Source organism: Petaurus breviceps, unplaced genomic scaffold (assembly GCF_028583685.1).
Source record: "Petaurus breviceps papuanus isolate PSGF00001 unplaced genomic scaffold, PetGlider_PUasm1.0 179, whole genome shotgun sequence".
Classification (NCBI taxonomy): domain Eukaryota; kingdom Metazoa; phylum Chordata; class Mammalia; order Diprotodontia; family Petauridae; genus Petaurus; species Petaurus breviceps.
In genome coordinates this window covers 1,531,172-1,545,952 of record NW_027185779.1, presented here as the reverse complement: position 1 = coordinate 1,545,952, position 14,781 = coordinate 1,531,172, and the positions used below count along the sequence as shown (strand labels likewise).

Sequence of the window (14,781 nt, the reverse complement as noted above, 5' to 3'; positions counted from 1 at the left end):
AATTCAATGGGAACAAGGTTGACCCATTCCCTTTTGCCTTCCTATTCTTCCCCTCCATTGTAACCTTTCTCCCTTGCCTCTTCTATATGAGATAATTTACCCCATTCTGTCTCTCCCCATCTCCTCTCATTATATTCCTCTCTCACCTCTTGATTTCACCTTTTAAGTATCATCCCTTCCTGTTAAATTGGTCCTGTGTCCTCTATCTATGTATACCTCTAAACATATATACACACATTCACATATGTATTCATATGCCCATATACCCTCATATATATAATTTTTTTTCTATTCCCTTCAACTACTGAGAAAAGTTTCACAAGTTACAATTATTGTTTTTCCATGTAGGAATGTTAATAGTTCAACTTTGATAAGTTCCTTATGATTTATTTTCCTTGTTTACCTTCTCATGCTTCTTGTATCTGAGTGTCAACTTTTCTATTCAACTCTGGTTCTTTCAGCAAGAATGCTTGAAAGTCCTCTATTCCATTGAATGACCATATATTCCCCTGAAACATGATACTCAATTTTGCTGGGTAGGTGACTCTTGGTTTTAATCCCAACTCCTTAGACCTCCGGAATGTCATATTCCAAGCCTTTTGATCCCTCAGCGTAGAAGCTGCCAGATCCTGGGTTATCCTGATTGTGTTTCCACAATATTCAAATTGTTTCTTCCTGGCTGCTTGTAATATTCTCTCCTTAATCTGGGAATTCTGGAACCTGGCTATAATATTCCTAGGAGTTTTCTTTTTGGGATCTTTTTCAGGAGGTGATTGGTGGATTCTTTCAACCTCTATTTTGCTGGAGTCATTCACACAGTTAAAAGTTCACTGGTCTTGTCATCTAGTTCAGACGTATCAAATTCCCTGACCCAGAAACTGGTGTAGCCCCAAACAGATTACATTGTAATTGGGGTATGTTAAGAACAAAAAATACAACACAACATGTATAGTGTTAATTTGTGATTTTCTAAGTCAATTATATGGCTGACAGTTTGATACCACTGATTCTAGTTCATGTCTCTATATCATTTTTACAAATATATTGTGAGAGATTCTGTCATATACTGAGCTCAAATCTTGATAAATTGTGTCTCTGCTTACTGTCCTGATTTACCAGTCTGGTAACTTTGTCCAAAAAAGGGAAAATGTTTTTGTTGAACATTTTTTTTCTGTTTTTGATGAAGCCAACCTGGCTCCTTGTGATCAATACCTCCTTTTCTCAATATTCACTAAATATCCCTATTCCTTTATTCTAAAAATTTTAAATAGGAATTGAAATCAAGTACATTAGCCTAGAATGAATAAACTCTTCATTTTCTCAAAAATTAAGATACCAGTGCTTCCTCAGTCTGGTAGTGGGAAGGCATGGTACAGTAGGTAGTGTGCCTGGACCAGAGTCAGAAAGACCCATTTTCCTGAGTTCAAATCTGGCCTCAGACACTTTCTAGCTGAATGATCCTAGACAAGTCACTTGACCAAGTTTGCCTCAGTTTCCTTATCTGTCAAATGAACTGGAGAAGGAAATGGCAAACCACATCACAGTATCTTTGCCAAGAAAACCCCAAAAGGGGTCATGAAGAGTTGGACATGGCTGAAAATGACTGAATTAAGAACAATAAAAACAACAGTCTGCTTGTCCTGCTTCTGTTCTCTGTGATCTTTTGGTGACTTTGCAGTCATAGCTGCTAGTTTTTTCATTGTCTTTGGGTGTATTCAGCTGGGCTAGTTCACCTGAATTCCACAAGGGCTGCTAGGTGCTTTTTCTGCTTGTCTCAGGTATTAATTCCTTATCAGCTATTTTTGTTTTGAATTTTCTGCATCAAAGATTATTCTTCAAAGTGGAGAGAATGGAGCAAAATAATCATTGAGCAGTTCTGCCTTCTCTCTCTTGTCATTTATCATCAGCCCTTCCATCCCAAGCCATGATCCTCCTTTGCTCCCTGGGGCAAATAGGGTGTCTTACAACTTTCAGCCCTCTCATAACTAACAAGATGCTTGACACCCTGATAATTTTGTTAGTTGAGAATGCCTCTTTGCTTGAATTATAGAATCTGTTAATCAAAGGTGTAAACCAGGTATGAAAAAACCCAGATTTTTCTGTTGAATCAATGAATCAAAGGTCAGAACGTGCCTTTAATCATTTTGGGAAGAACTACTGGATAAAATCAGATGAGGACACACAGAAAATAAGTTGGGATTAGTTAAAAGAATCACCTATGCACTGCTGTATATAAGAGAAGGGGGTGGAGCAAGAAAAGGGAGTTAAGGTATAGGAGCCACACCCTTGTACGGATAAGCAGAGGGCAGCAAAGAGATGGGGAAGACAGTTTCCTTCCTCTTCCATTCTTGGAACAAAGGATGGAGGTTCTTGTGAACTTCAGAGACTGGAATGACTTCTTGTTGGTAAGGGACAGTTGTCCCTGTAACAGCAGTGGTGAATGGCAGTGTTATCAGGAACTTCTTGAGAAGTTCTCTGTTCTCTTCTCTGAGGACAAGCTAAAAGTGAATGAACTGGTAGCACAAAGCCCTTTGTGGATGCTGACTCTTGGAGTTCTGCCTAAGGCAGAAGTCCTTAACCTTTTGTGTCATGGGCCTTTGGCAAAACTGTGGACCCTTCTCAGAAGAATATCTTTAAATGTATGTGATAAAATACATAGAATTACAAAGGAAACCAAATATATTGGAATACAGCTATCAAAATATTTTTAAAAATCAATTTCACAGATCTGTGGGTAAGAACTCCTGAACTAAGGGGAAGTAGGAGGTTCCCAGAAAGGGAGAAAAAGACTTCCATCTAAGCGGGAGCTATGAGTTACTTCTTTGCTACATGTTCTGTCTTTATTGAGTCCTTTTTGCCATCCACTCTATATATCTGTGGGATAGTGGGTCTCAGGTTTTTGGGAGAACTCTTGGTACCAACTGTTTTTACTATACCACAATAGTAAATATTCTTTTCTAAAAGCAAATTAAACCTGAATTGCTGGTAATCAATTGGGAGTACACAAATAGGGAGTTCATGAGATTAAAGAATCACCTCAAATTCTTGGTATTAACCTCTACAACCCTAAGGGGATTAGCTATTTTCTAGGGACCCTGATACCCAGTGTGAGTAGGAGTTGGAAGAAATAACCCAGAGTTGGTGTTACACCAGTAAAGCTAAAAATATCTTTTTTGATGGCAAGCTTTCCTTGCTAGTCAGTTCCTGTTCCTTCTGATTTTTAACATGGTTGACATTCCTTGCCATGCCTTTTCATAAATCCTGTTATCCATTCTCGCTTCCCTTCTATACAGTAAAAAAAAAAAAAACAACTAAATTGACTAGTGTGTTCCTTGTATATCCACCTTATTATTGTTATACAATTCCCCCTTTTTCCTCTTCCTCATAAGTGTTTGTTTTAGTGTCTTCTGAATTTCATTATTGAGAATTTTTTCCTGAGTGGACTTCTCCTGTTGAATTTTATTCTATAGTATCTGACCTGTCCTTTTTGAAATCTTCTGTCCCCCACCTTAGGGCTCATGTTGGGCTATGTTCAGTTTTTTTTCACCTGTTCTACATCAAATTCGAAGAAGGAATAGTTGTTTCCCCCAGGGTTCCATTTTTTTTTTCCTCCTAGGTATTGGTTCCTCACTAAAGAGAATTAGATCCCCAATCCTTTACCCTTTGAAAGATAAAATTATTAGTAAGGCAAGTCAATAGAGAGTTCCTTTAGATGTTTGAATATTTGAAGGTCCCTATCACTATTGTGTTGTTACTCTGTGCTTGTGATATGTGTCAAAAGTTCCTCATCTATTTTCTCTTTCTATCCTGATGATCAATAGTATGTTCTGGTTACTTCTTTTTTTGCTGCTGTGGGTTTTTGTTCAAATGCTCCCCACCATTCTAACCTCCTAGGTCAGGCAGGTGGTATAGTGAATAGTGAGTCAGCCAGGAGTCAGAAAGACTCATGTTTGTGAAATTCATATCTGACCTCAGACACTTAGCTATATGACCCTGGACAAGTCACTTAACCCTGTTTGCTTCAGTTTCTTCATCTGTAAAATGAACCATAGATGAAAATGGCAAACCACTCCAGTATCTTTTCCAAGAAAACCCCAAATGGAGTCATGAAGAGTTGGGCACGACTAAAAGAACTGAACAGTAACAACAACAATAACAATCTAATTCCCCAAGGTTCCTAGATTTTATCACTTGATTTAAAAAAAAATCTTTTTTTTCCAACTAAAAAGAATCTCCCCTCATCTTCCCAATGGGGAAAAAAAGGAAAAAACAAAACTCTTGTAACAGATATATATATATATATATATATATATATATATATATATATACACATACATACATACATATATATAGTCAAGCAAAAACAAATCCCCATATTGATCATGTTCCCAAATGTGTGCCTATTAAATATATATGTATATATATATATATTCTTAATATGCAGTGCAATTTATACTTCCTCCCCCTCCCTCCCCTTTTACCTAGTCTGTGTCTTTTGAATAAGAGCCTTATTCTATTCATGGGTTTGATCCCACAAAGACTCAGGTTGATGCTCACAAGGTCGGATTTCCTTTAGGATATGTGGTTCATTGATGTTTGTTATCACGTTATTCATTCATGTTATCATTGTTATTCATGATGATGAATATCAAAGTTATGGTCTTCTGTGTGCCAAACTAAATGATCCCAGGAAGTCATGTCACGTCCCTATGATTTTTCTTTCTAGGAGTTACAGCTGAAGTCCTGGTGGTGTCCTCTTTTGATGAGCTGCACAGAAGGGCCTCTGAAGCAAGAGGGAAGATCGTCGTTTATAACCAAGCCTACAAAGGTTATCCAGAGAGTGTGCAGTACAGAGTCCGCGGGGCAGTAGAAGCAGCAAAAGTGGGGGCGGTGGCCTCCCTCATCAGATCTGTTGGTTCTCTTTCTATCTATAGGTAAATCTCTGTTGTTTATTTGAATCTTCTCTGCAGTAAATCATAGACTCGAAGAATGATACACATCAGAACCTGGAAGGGACCTAAGAGTTCACCTGCTCCAGGGCTTCTTAAACATTTCTCAATTTCTCATGTCATGGCCCCTATTGGAAATCTCATGCAGCTGATGGATCCTTTCGTAGAATAATGATTTTCAAGGCACAAAATAAAATGCATAGGATTAAAAAAGATAGCACCCCCCCCCACAACTTTACTTTCACTCCTAGTTGAAATTTAATATTCTCTTCAAATACTTGTGTGTGTGTGTGTGTATATATATACATACATGCATATATACACACATATATGCAATTTACTTTCCATCCAGGTTCATAGATGCTTTTGAGAGGTGGCCTGTGGATCTCATCCAAACCATCTTGTTTTGTTGATGAGGAAACTGGTGCTTGGAGAGAAGAATGGATTTGCTTGAGGTTCCACAGCTAATAAATGGCTAAGTTGGAACTTGAAATGGTGTCTTTTGACTCAAAATCCATGGTACTTTATGGTAGATCAGAAATCAATTTCCAGAAAACAAATGTCTCCAAGAAAATATAATTCTCCCCTTCTAAACACACACACACACACACACACACACACACACAGAGGTATATGTTGATCTATGGAAATTGTTTAACCAGGCGTGGCTAGGTAGTGCAGTGAATAGAGCACCAACCCTGGAGTCAGGAGGACCTGAGTTCAAATGAGACCTCAGGCACTTAACACTTACTAGCCACGTGACCTTGGGCAAGTCACTTAATCCCAATTACCCTGCCTTCCCCCCCTAAAAAAAAAAAAAGAAAAAAAAATTTTAACCATTTGCTCACTTCTTTGGCATGACTGCCTCATCCTTATCCAGCTTCAGAGGGGCATTTGTGCATACCTTTAAAAGCTTTCCATTATCCCTAATGAAATAATAAATTTGAATATTGTGCTTTATATTTTATGTACTTTCAATGGGAGGAGAGATGAATTCACATCTGTGTTTTATCAAGGATTCCTAATGACTTTGGGAAGCTAGGCTGTTTTTCATTGTTGTTAGAAACCGGAAATACAAATCAAATCTCAAACATTTAAGAACTTGAGGGTGTCTTAGATTCTTCAGTGCTTAATTTCCTGCTTGGCTGGTGATGACCTCTTAACATCCCTGATCCTTTGAGGCTTCTTTTCCTCAAATAGAGTCAAGCAGTTATGAGTAGAAAAGAACCAAAACATTGTCCCTTAACATTTTGCTTTCTTTGTACAGATTGTTGTAGTAGACTTCAGGTAAAACACACTTTTTGGGAGCAGGGTAAAGGGGGAAGAGAGTGGAGAGAAAGAAATAGCATCTAGGAATTAATGCTCCCATCTTGCAGTCTTTTTATATGGACATAATGAACATAGAAAAACATCTTTAAAACATTTGGACATAGTGTTTAGCTAAGATTCCAAATGGAATCTGGACCTTTGGGTGTGAAGGGGAGTCTCTTTGTTCTACACAATTATTGTAGAATGAATGAATGCTGGCTGCACAGCTGTTTGACCTCAATTATCATCCCACACCCTATCAAAAGGAAATGACTGAAAAACTTGGTGAGGTCAGAACTGGGAAATTCCCTCTAAGGGGAAGTATCCAAAGGGGAAGAGAAAAGGAATATACTTTTCTTTCTCACACTAGTATAATACACACATGTATAAACACATATACATATATACATATGTATATACATACGCATGTGTATATATACATATACACACATATTCATGGAAGGAAGACTGGGTTGTGTCATAGGCATCTGCAGGGAGGTTTATGGGAATAAGAACTGATGACAGTGATGCTGGCATTCCTCAAAAAAAATTGGTGATTTTCCAAATGATCTCATGGCTAATGAAATCATGGTGATTGATCATGACTGAGTGACAAGGACCCTGAATTTGGAGTCAAAAGACTTGGGTTTGAATCCTGACTCTCAGGCTTCCTTCCTGTGTGATCCTGGGCAAGTTATTTTTTCTTTCTGAGTCTCTTTCCTTCTTGCTGAAACAAAGGGATTGCACTAGAGGATCCTTAAGGCTCCTCCGTCTAAATCCTATGATTTTATGAGCACGTGCCAGGAATGCTATTCCTATGAAAGGCTGATGTTTATATAGAACTTTAAAGTTTGTAATGTGCTTTGCATTTTTTATATCATTTGAGCCTTACAGAAATCAGGTGAGGTAGCTGCTACAATTATTATTAACCCCATTTTTTCAGATGCAGATAGTTAGGCTCAGAGGCTTAGATCAGAAGTTTAGTCAATGTGCACCTGGTTGCACAGTTAAACAAATTATGGAGGCATAATTCAAATCCAGTTATTCTTTAGTTCAAATCAAGCACTCTGTTTACTACTTCACAGTCTTCAGAGGTAAAAACCTGAAATAGCTAATGTCCTTTGGGTGCGTCTGTTTTGCCCTTCCCCTTATGTACCTCCCAGACTAAGGTCTGTTCATGATTATTTTACCTGTGGAGAGGAGGCCCATCTCTAGTCATCTGGATCCACATCTGTCCACTAAACCCAGGTAGCTCTGGGGAGAAAGTGAGCCTGGTGACTTTGCACAAGCCTCCTTCACTTAAATTCAACTCACTTGCAAGTCACGGCATCACCTTCCTGATGTCATGGTCCTCTTTGAAAACTAAGGACAAGCAACAACAAGAAGTTATGGAAAGACACTTAAAAACATGGACTTTTTTGGTGGGAAAACAACTATTTTACATTAAAAATCCTCAAATTAAAATGATATGTAGGTTATTTAATGCTAAGGATTTCTTGAAAGTTCATAAGCTCATAGGACCATAGTTCATAGTTCATCTATTACAATAATTAGTTCATTTTAAGCTTAGGGTAAGTATAATTACCCCTCAGGTCCATATAGTTCCCTTTCCTGCTTTAGGGAGTTTTTATCAGATGAAAAGTTAAAGTACAATCACAATTGCTCTGAGCCTTTACTTAGGAAAATTCCTAATGTTTAGGTAGAGGTTTGGTTCTCAGTCTTCATTTACATTCACGTTTATCTCTAGCTAACCTCTGCCTCTTTGTGGTTGAGTCAGAATTCAGGTTACCAAAAACATTTGGGTAAAGAAGCATAAACCTTTATCAGTGTCAGGTCCCAGAAGGGGGAAATGGGAGAAAGAACAAAGTTTTTGCAACTTCAGTTGGCTCTTGATGAGGTGGATACAATTGGAGTTTTTAGCCCTAAGGTCTTCTGCTTTGAGATGCCGGTAGGGCTGATGTCCTTCCCCTGACTTTTTCTTTTTATGGACAGCTCAGTCCTACTTTGTTTCCTTTCCTTCCCTTTTTCCCTTCCCTGCCCTGCCCTGCGCTTCCCTGCCCTGTCAGTCCTATTGTTTCCTTTCCTTCCCTTTTTCCCTTCCCTGCCCTGCCCTGCGCTTCCCTGCCCTGCTCTGCCCTGCCCTTCCCTGCCCTGCTCTGCCCTGCCGTGCTTTTTGGAGGGGAGAGTGCAGGGCAATTGGGTTTAAGTGACTTGTCCAAGGTCACACTGCTAATAAGTGTGTCAGGTGTCTGATGCCAGATTAGAACTCAGGTCCTCCTGACTCCAGGGTCAGTGCACTATTCACTGTGCCATTTAACCACCCCTCAGTCCTACTTTCTATTTCTCCTTTCCTTGGTTTCCATTGGGTCGCCGGTTCTTTCAGGCTCTGGATTTCAGTGCTCATTCTCTATGGCTAGATCTATGGCTCTCCTCATTTTATACAAGCTCCTTAGTGTGTGACCAAGACCCTCATCCATTCAGAACAGACTTCCTGTTACATATAGTTAGAATGTCTTTGATTAAACAAAGTGCACAGGTCTTTTCTACACTGAGTATTGGTTCATTGTTTCAATTAATGTGTTGTTACTCAACAAAGGTAATTACTTTTAAGTGGGTTGAGGTAATCAATGAATTCCTTCATCCCTTACAATAGGATCAGGGATTTAAACTAGAAAGAAATTTATGATCTAGTCCCTCCCCACCTCCATCCTGCCCCTTCCTCCCATTTTAAAGATGAGGAAGCTGAGACTCAGATTAAGTGACTTTTCTGGGGTCAGAGGGATTGTAAATGTTGGAGATGGGATTTGAACTCAAAATCATTTGATACTGAGTCTATTTGACATAGTTGTTGATTTTCTTTTTAAAAATGAAGACATCAGTGAGACAAGCCTCCAGCCAAGAAGCATGAGAAACATTTTATTTGGCTGAAGACATTTTACATATCTATTGACTGTCCCACCTGAAAGGTGTAAAGTTAACAACCTGTAGTCTGTAACAGATAGGAATCCTACTTATTAGTTCTGGCCTGATTAAATCTTTTCAATAATGTTATGGTCAAGCATTCATCAAGCTCTTTGGATTGTCAAATCAGTTTTTTTTCTACAATTGAGGTTACAAAAATATAACTGTGCATTAGTATAGAGCATCCCATTTTACAGTGAGTTTTCATGTGCCATCTCATTTGATGATAGGACCTGAAGTCTCAGGGCCTGGGTTCAAATTCTTCTTCAAGGTATGGGCAAATAACAGAAATCTTCTACACTCAATCCTTTCTGTTTGACTATTGATTCGTTGAAGGCCTATCCTGAGCATTCAACACAGTGCTTTCTAAGCACTTAGTAGATACCTCATAGGACAGCTAGGATGGTGGCAGTAGATAGAGCACCAGGTCTGGATTCAGGAAGACCTAAGTTTAAACCTAGTCTCTGAAATTTACTAGCAGTGTGACCTGGGATGAGTCTCTTGACCCTGTTTGCCTCAGTTTCCTCATCTGTAAAATGAGCTAGAGAAGGAAATGGCAAACCACTCCAGGATCTTTCCCAAAAAAATCCCAAATGGGGTCACAGAGAGTCAGACATGACTGAAAATGACTAAACAACAACACATGGTATTTAAAAAATACTTATTGCTTGCTTGAAAATAAGTAAATGTCCTTACTTGTAAAGTAGATTGTTTCCTATCTTAAAGCACTCTATTATCATAAATAAAAGCATAGAAACACCTAGCTATTATTACTATAATAATAGTCATAACTGACATTTATACAGTTCTGTAAAATGTCTAAGCTGCTTTATATGCATTATTTTATTTGAATCTCACAATCACCTAATGAGATGGCAAGTGTTAATTATTATTATATGTTCATTTTACAAATGACTCAGAAAGGTCTGAGGTCACATTGCAAGGTAGTGGCAAAACTGGTACTCAGCTCTAGGTTTGGGGCTTTTTATAGCTCCACACTATTGCCTCTGTGTAACTTTGGGAAGCCTAGATCTGAAATGCCTGTCTAGGGAGTGGTTCCTCTTAGCTTTTACATGAAGGCACCCAATATGTAATACCCAAGATCCAGTTATTTTGTGTTAAAAAAAAATGCTTCCTACCTATTGGCTGCCATATTACTAGTCTTATGGGGAATGGATGCTATTTGAGCTCTGTTGCCTTGGGAGTATATCTTATTCCATGTGTTTATTTATATGTTTAGAAGATCACAGAGTTGGATAGATACCCAAATGTCTTCCAGTATTTCCCCCTATCCCTCAGAGGATGCAGATACCATTATCGAGTAACCTTACTTTGAAGATGTTGCTACTGGCTGTTCTTTTTATCAGTGTGGATTTTACAGAGATGTTCATTGCACCCCCAGCATGCCCACACACACTGAATAGGAATTGGAAATGCCTTCTGCTTTACTCTTAGGTTGTCAGATCTTCTAGAGAAGCAGTCTCCAAAGACTTAACCCCCAAGGGGTGTGTGATTAACCAGAGCACAGGAAGATAGGTGACATCCCAGCCTCCCTTAAATAGCCAATGATGGGACTTGTCTACGACACAATGACACCTACCTCTTTTTCCCAATGCTCCATCACTCAGGCATCTTCTACCACAGTGCAAGCTCCTAATCTCTCCTCCTTATGGGGCAGGAACCTGGGCACCCATCATAGCAGCAGTGCAGCACAAATACCTTTGGGAAAATTCAACCTTGCTCCCTTTTCCTTTTAGTTCCACCAGATACCTCTTGGAGAGAAGGCTCTGTGTTGTAGAGCAGTGACCAATGAGTAAGTATCTTTATGGTCACATGAATCTGATGTAGAATTCTATGAACTTGGTTGTTTTTTTTTTTACATTAAAACAATTTTTAAAAATTCCAAAATTAACAAGTGCCAGAAAAGATTTCCATATATGAAGTAGGACATAAAAATTATGTATTAAACTATAAATCTTTTTATCTGCAACTTGCTTCTTTTAATGGCTGGGAAACAAATATTTATTAAGGGCTTACTCTCTGCCAGACACTAACTGCAAGGCAGCTAGGTGGTGCAGTAGATAGAGTGCTGGCACTGAAGTCAAGAGGACCTGAGTTCAAGTCAGGCCTCAGACACTTACTAGCTGTGTGACCCTTGGCAGGTCATGTAACCCTGTTTGCCTTACTTTGTCATCTGTTAAAAAACGAGCTAGAGATGGAAATGGCAAACCACTTCAATATTTTTGCCAAGAAAACTACATATGGGGTCATGGAGAGTTGAACATGACTGAAATGACTCAAAAACAGTAAAAATTTGTGGGGCACTGTGCTGAGCTGTAGATAGATATACAAGAAAAAAGAAAGACAAACTCTGTCCTAAAGGTACTACATTCTAATACTAAAAGACCACACAACCAAAAAGTGGGCAAGTAGAAGTGCTGCCTTGGGGGCATGATGTCAGAGTCTGGAGGGGGAATAAAGGATGGTTGGCCTGGACCTTTCCACAAAATGGAGGCCTTGGGAGGAAATCACCAGTAAGAGGAGAAAGATGACACGGGCTGTTCCAGAGTGAGGAGTCCAGGGGCTGAAGGAGCTGAGGCATACTGGCAAAATCCAGAAAGTCAGAAGCAAAACTGAGAGGGAAATGAAAAAAAAATGCAATAAATCTAACAACATGCAACTTTCAAAGCTGTCCTGTTTTTCTGTGTTTCCTTAACATTCTTTTGTCCTCTTCTATGCATCTTAAAAATGTTTCAGTTACCTTTTTTTTTTTTCCAACACACTAGCTACCTCTCTCCTCCCTCTGCCATACCCACCCTCCAAAATCCAGACATTTCTGATGTGGAATTCCACAATGTAGACAGGGTCTTGTATGCCAGAGGCGGGGTGATGTAATGGTTAAACTTCTGGGTTGTGTGTCAAGAAGACCTGCACTCAAAATGTTTAGAGATGAGTTGCTACCTGCTTTGGTCATTTGAAAAAATCACTGACCCTTTGAATATTCAGGTCCAGTGTATTGCTTTTTGTCAAGCCAGATGAGTTAAAGTATGGCTTCAGATTGACAGAGTAGTTGTCACAGTCCCAGCCTCCTTGGAATATCGCCTTTCTCCCCATGTCTAGTTTGCAAAGGCACTATCAGTCTGTCAGTCAGTCAATCTATTGGGCATTTATTTAGCCCCTAGAATGTGCTAGAAACTGAGGTAGGCACTAGAGAGAAAAAGACAAAAATAGAAACATTTTTTGCTATCAAGGAGCCTTGTATTCTACTGCACACATCAATTTTTTGTTGTTCAGTATTTTCAGTCATGTCTCCTTGCCCTCATTTGGGGTTTTCTTGGCAAAGGTAGTGGAGTGGTTTGCCATTTCCTTCTCCACTCATTTTAATTTATTTTTATTTTTAATTTTGCTTTTTGGAAGGCAATTTGGGGCTAAGTGACTTGCTTAAGGTCACATGGCTAATTTTTGTGTTAAGTGTCTGAGGCCAGATTTGAACTCAGGACTTTTTGACTCCAGGGCTGGTGCTCTATTCACTGCGCCACCTAGCTGCCCCTCCAGCTCATTTTTACAGATGAGGAAACTGAAGCAAACAGGGTTAAGTAACTTGCCCAAGGTCACACAGTAAGTGTATGAGGCCAGATTTGAACTCAGGAAGATGAGTTTTCTTGACTCCAGGACTGACACTCGATCCACTGCTCCAATTAGCTCTATGCACATCAATAGATCCAAATATTCACAAAATAAAAATAAGGTGATTTCAGGCAGAGGAAGACGGGCCCCAGTAGCTGTGTGGATCAGAAAGGCTATATATAAGAAATGTCAGAACGCAGTGACATGCTATGCACTTTATTCTTCTTTAAGAAATCTAATGTATAAAGTCAAATTTTTGGTCTGAGGTTGTTGGAAAGGGGTGAAATTGTCCATTCCTATAGATTTTTTAAATGTGTTTAATCATAGAAGTCTATATATAAGCCCTATCAGGAGCTAGTGCTTCAACTTTCAATCCATCCAGGTGAGTGTTTTTGTTTTTTAGCATCCTTTCAATATCTTTTCTTTCTTCACCCCAAACACCTGCTCCAAATGTGAATCTGATCCTTACATACTTAATTCCAAATTTACTGTGCTGTTGGCTTCCATTTAGTACAATCCACTTAGTATTTATCGAGCCCTTATGGGGGTATATGATGCTATACTAGATAGAGGACATTAGGCAGGAATATGTTGGTAAATGTTTAACAATCAGCTCTCTAAAAAATGTACACAAGACAAAACTTTAAAATTTAATCTTATCGTTATAATTTTCTCCATCACTTTCTCAAGTGTAGACAATCAATAGAACAATAAATCAAGCCTTGATTTTTAGTGTTTTCTAATTTCTAAGGTATAAGTGCTCTCACTGAATATTTAACAGTGGGGCCAGTAGGAGCTGGCTGCAGCATACCTTTGACATTAGGATACAGTAAAAAGAGAGGAAATATCCTTGACCTTAAGGAACTTGGTTTAATCTGGATTTTTATTCTGTCTTGCCTTTGAACTTTTGTAAGTTGTCTTAAATGAGAATATTATGAGACCTGTTCCTTCTATGGACCTTCCCTTATATATTCCAGTCTGGAAGAAGGAAAGATTATTGATGGGTACCACAGTTTTTGAGACAAGGATGGATGGAGAGGTCAAAAAGGAGAAAGCTTTAGAGGAATGAATAGTGTGAGCACAGGTATGGGATAAGAAGCCATAACTGGGGAACACTAGTCATAATACTGATTCACATTTCTATAGTACTTTGTGGTTACAAATTGCTTATACAAGTTGTCCCCAAAGTCTTATTTTCTATTTTGTTATTTTCTGCTTTAGATTATTTCTATCACCAATCACCTCTATTAATCTATTTTTAGAAAATTGACTATGTATTTTAATCAGTTCTGAACATATAAGACTTTCCTGTCAAGTCAAGATTGGAACTGTTCATTGGTAAAGGATTCATTGAATTAGGAACTAATGAGAAAAACTCTGCTCTCTTGGGTTTGTAAATACTGTTGATTTATTGACACACATCAAGCATTTATTAAGTGTATACTGTATGCCAGGCACTGTGCTAGGTACCTGTAGCAGCAAGCACCCTAGTATACCCAGGGTGGCTGCCAACACAGGTTCTTAAATATGCTTTTCTAAAGGAAAGCAGCTCAAAATGGGTTAACAATCTTACTTTAATCAAATATATGACATTTACCTAGTTCAGGGGAAAAAGGTCAGCATCCTGAACTTCAGAGAATACAGAGGTTACAAGTAGAAGTTACAAACAAAGAAACAGTTCAGCAGACAGGCTTACAACTGTCTTGACCATTACATCCATACCTAGTCAGTTACCAGAGAGGGAAGCACCAACATCTGGGTTTTCAAAGCTGGGGAGCTCAATGGCTGCCCAGAGTCTTGTGTGGTCAAATCACACAACACTTCTCAAAGTGAGCCCCAATGCAAAGCCTCACATCAGGGTATATATAGCCTTCTCCTGGCTCAGAGAATGTCACAACCCTCTTGACCCACTGCCCAATCACATAGCACCAAGGTG

General features: G+C 38.9%; 1 protein-coding gene and 1 long non-coding RNA gene across 4 annotated transcripts in view; one reads left to right on the top strand and one right to left on the bottom strand.

Moving 5' to 3' along the window:
• The window catches only part of LOC138160090 (uncharacterized), an 811,791-nt gene that overhangs the window by 229,682 nt on the left and 567,328 nt on the right, over window positions 1–14,781 (bottom strand). The window lies entirely within an intron of this gene.
• Window positions 1–14,781, top strand: part of CPQ (carboxypeptidase Q) — a 545,251-nt gene that overhangs the window by 77,161 nt on the left and 453,309 nt on the right. The window contains 1 exon segment of the mRNA XM_069086586.1: window positions 4,727–4,934. Within this exon segment, the coding sequence (XP_068942687.1) occupies window positions 4,727–4,934 (208 nt within the window).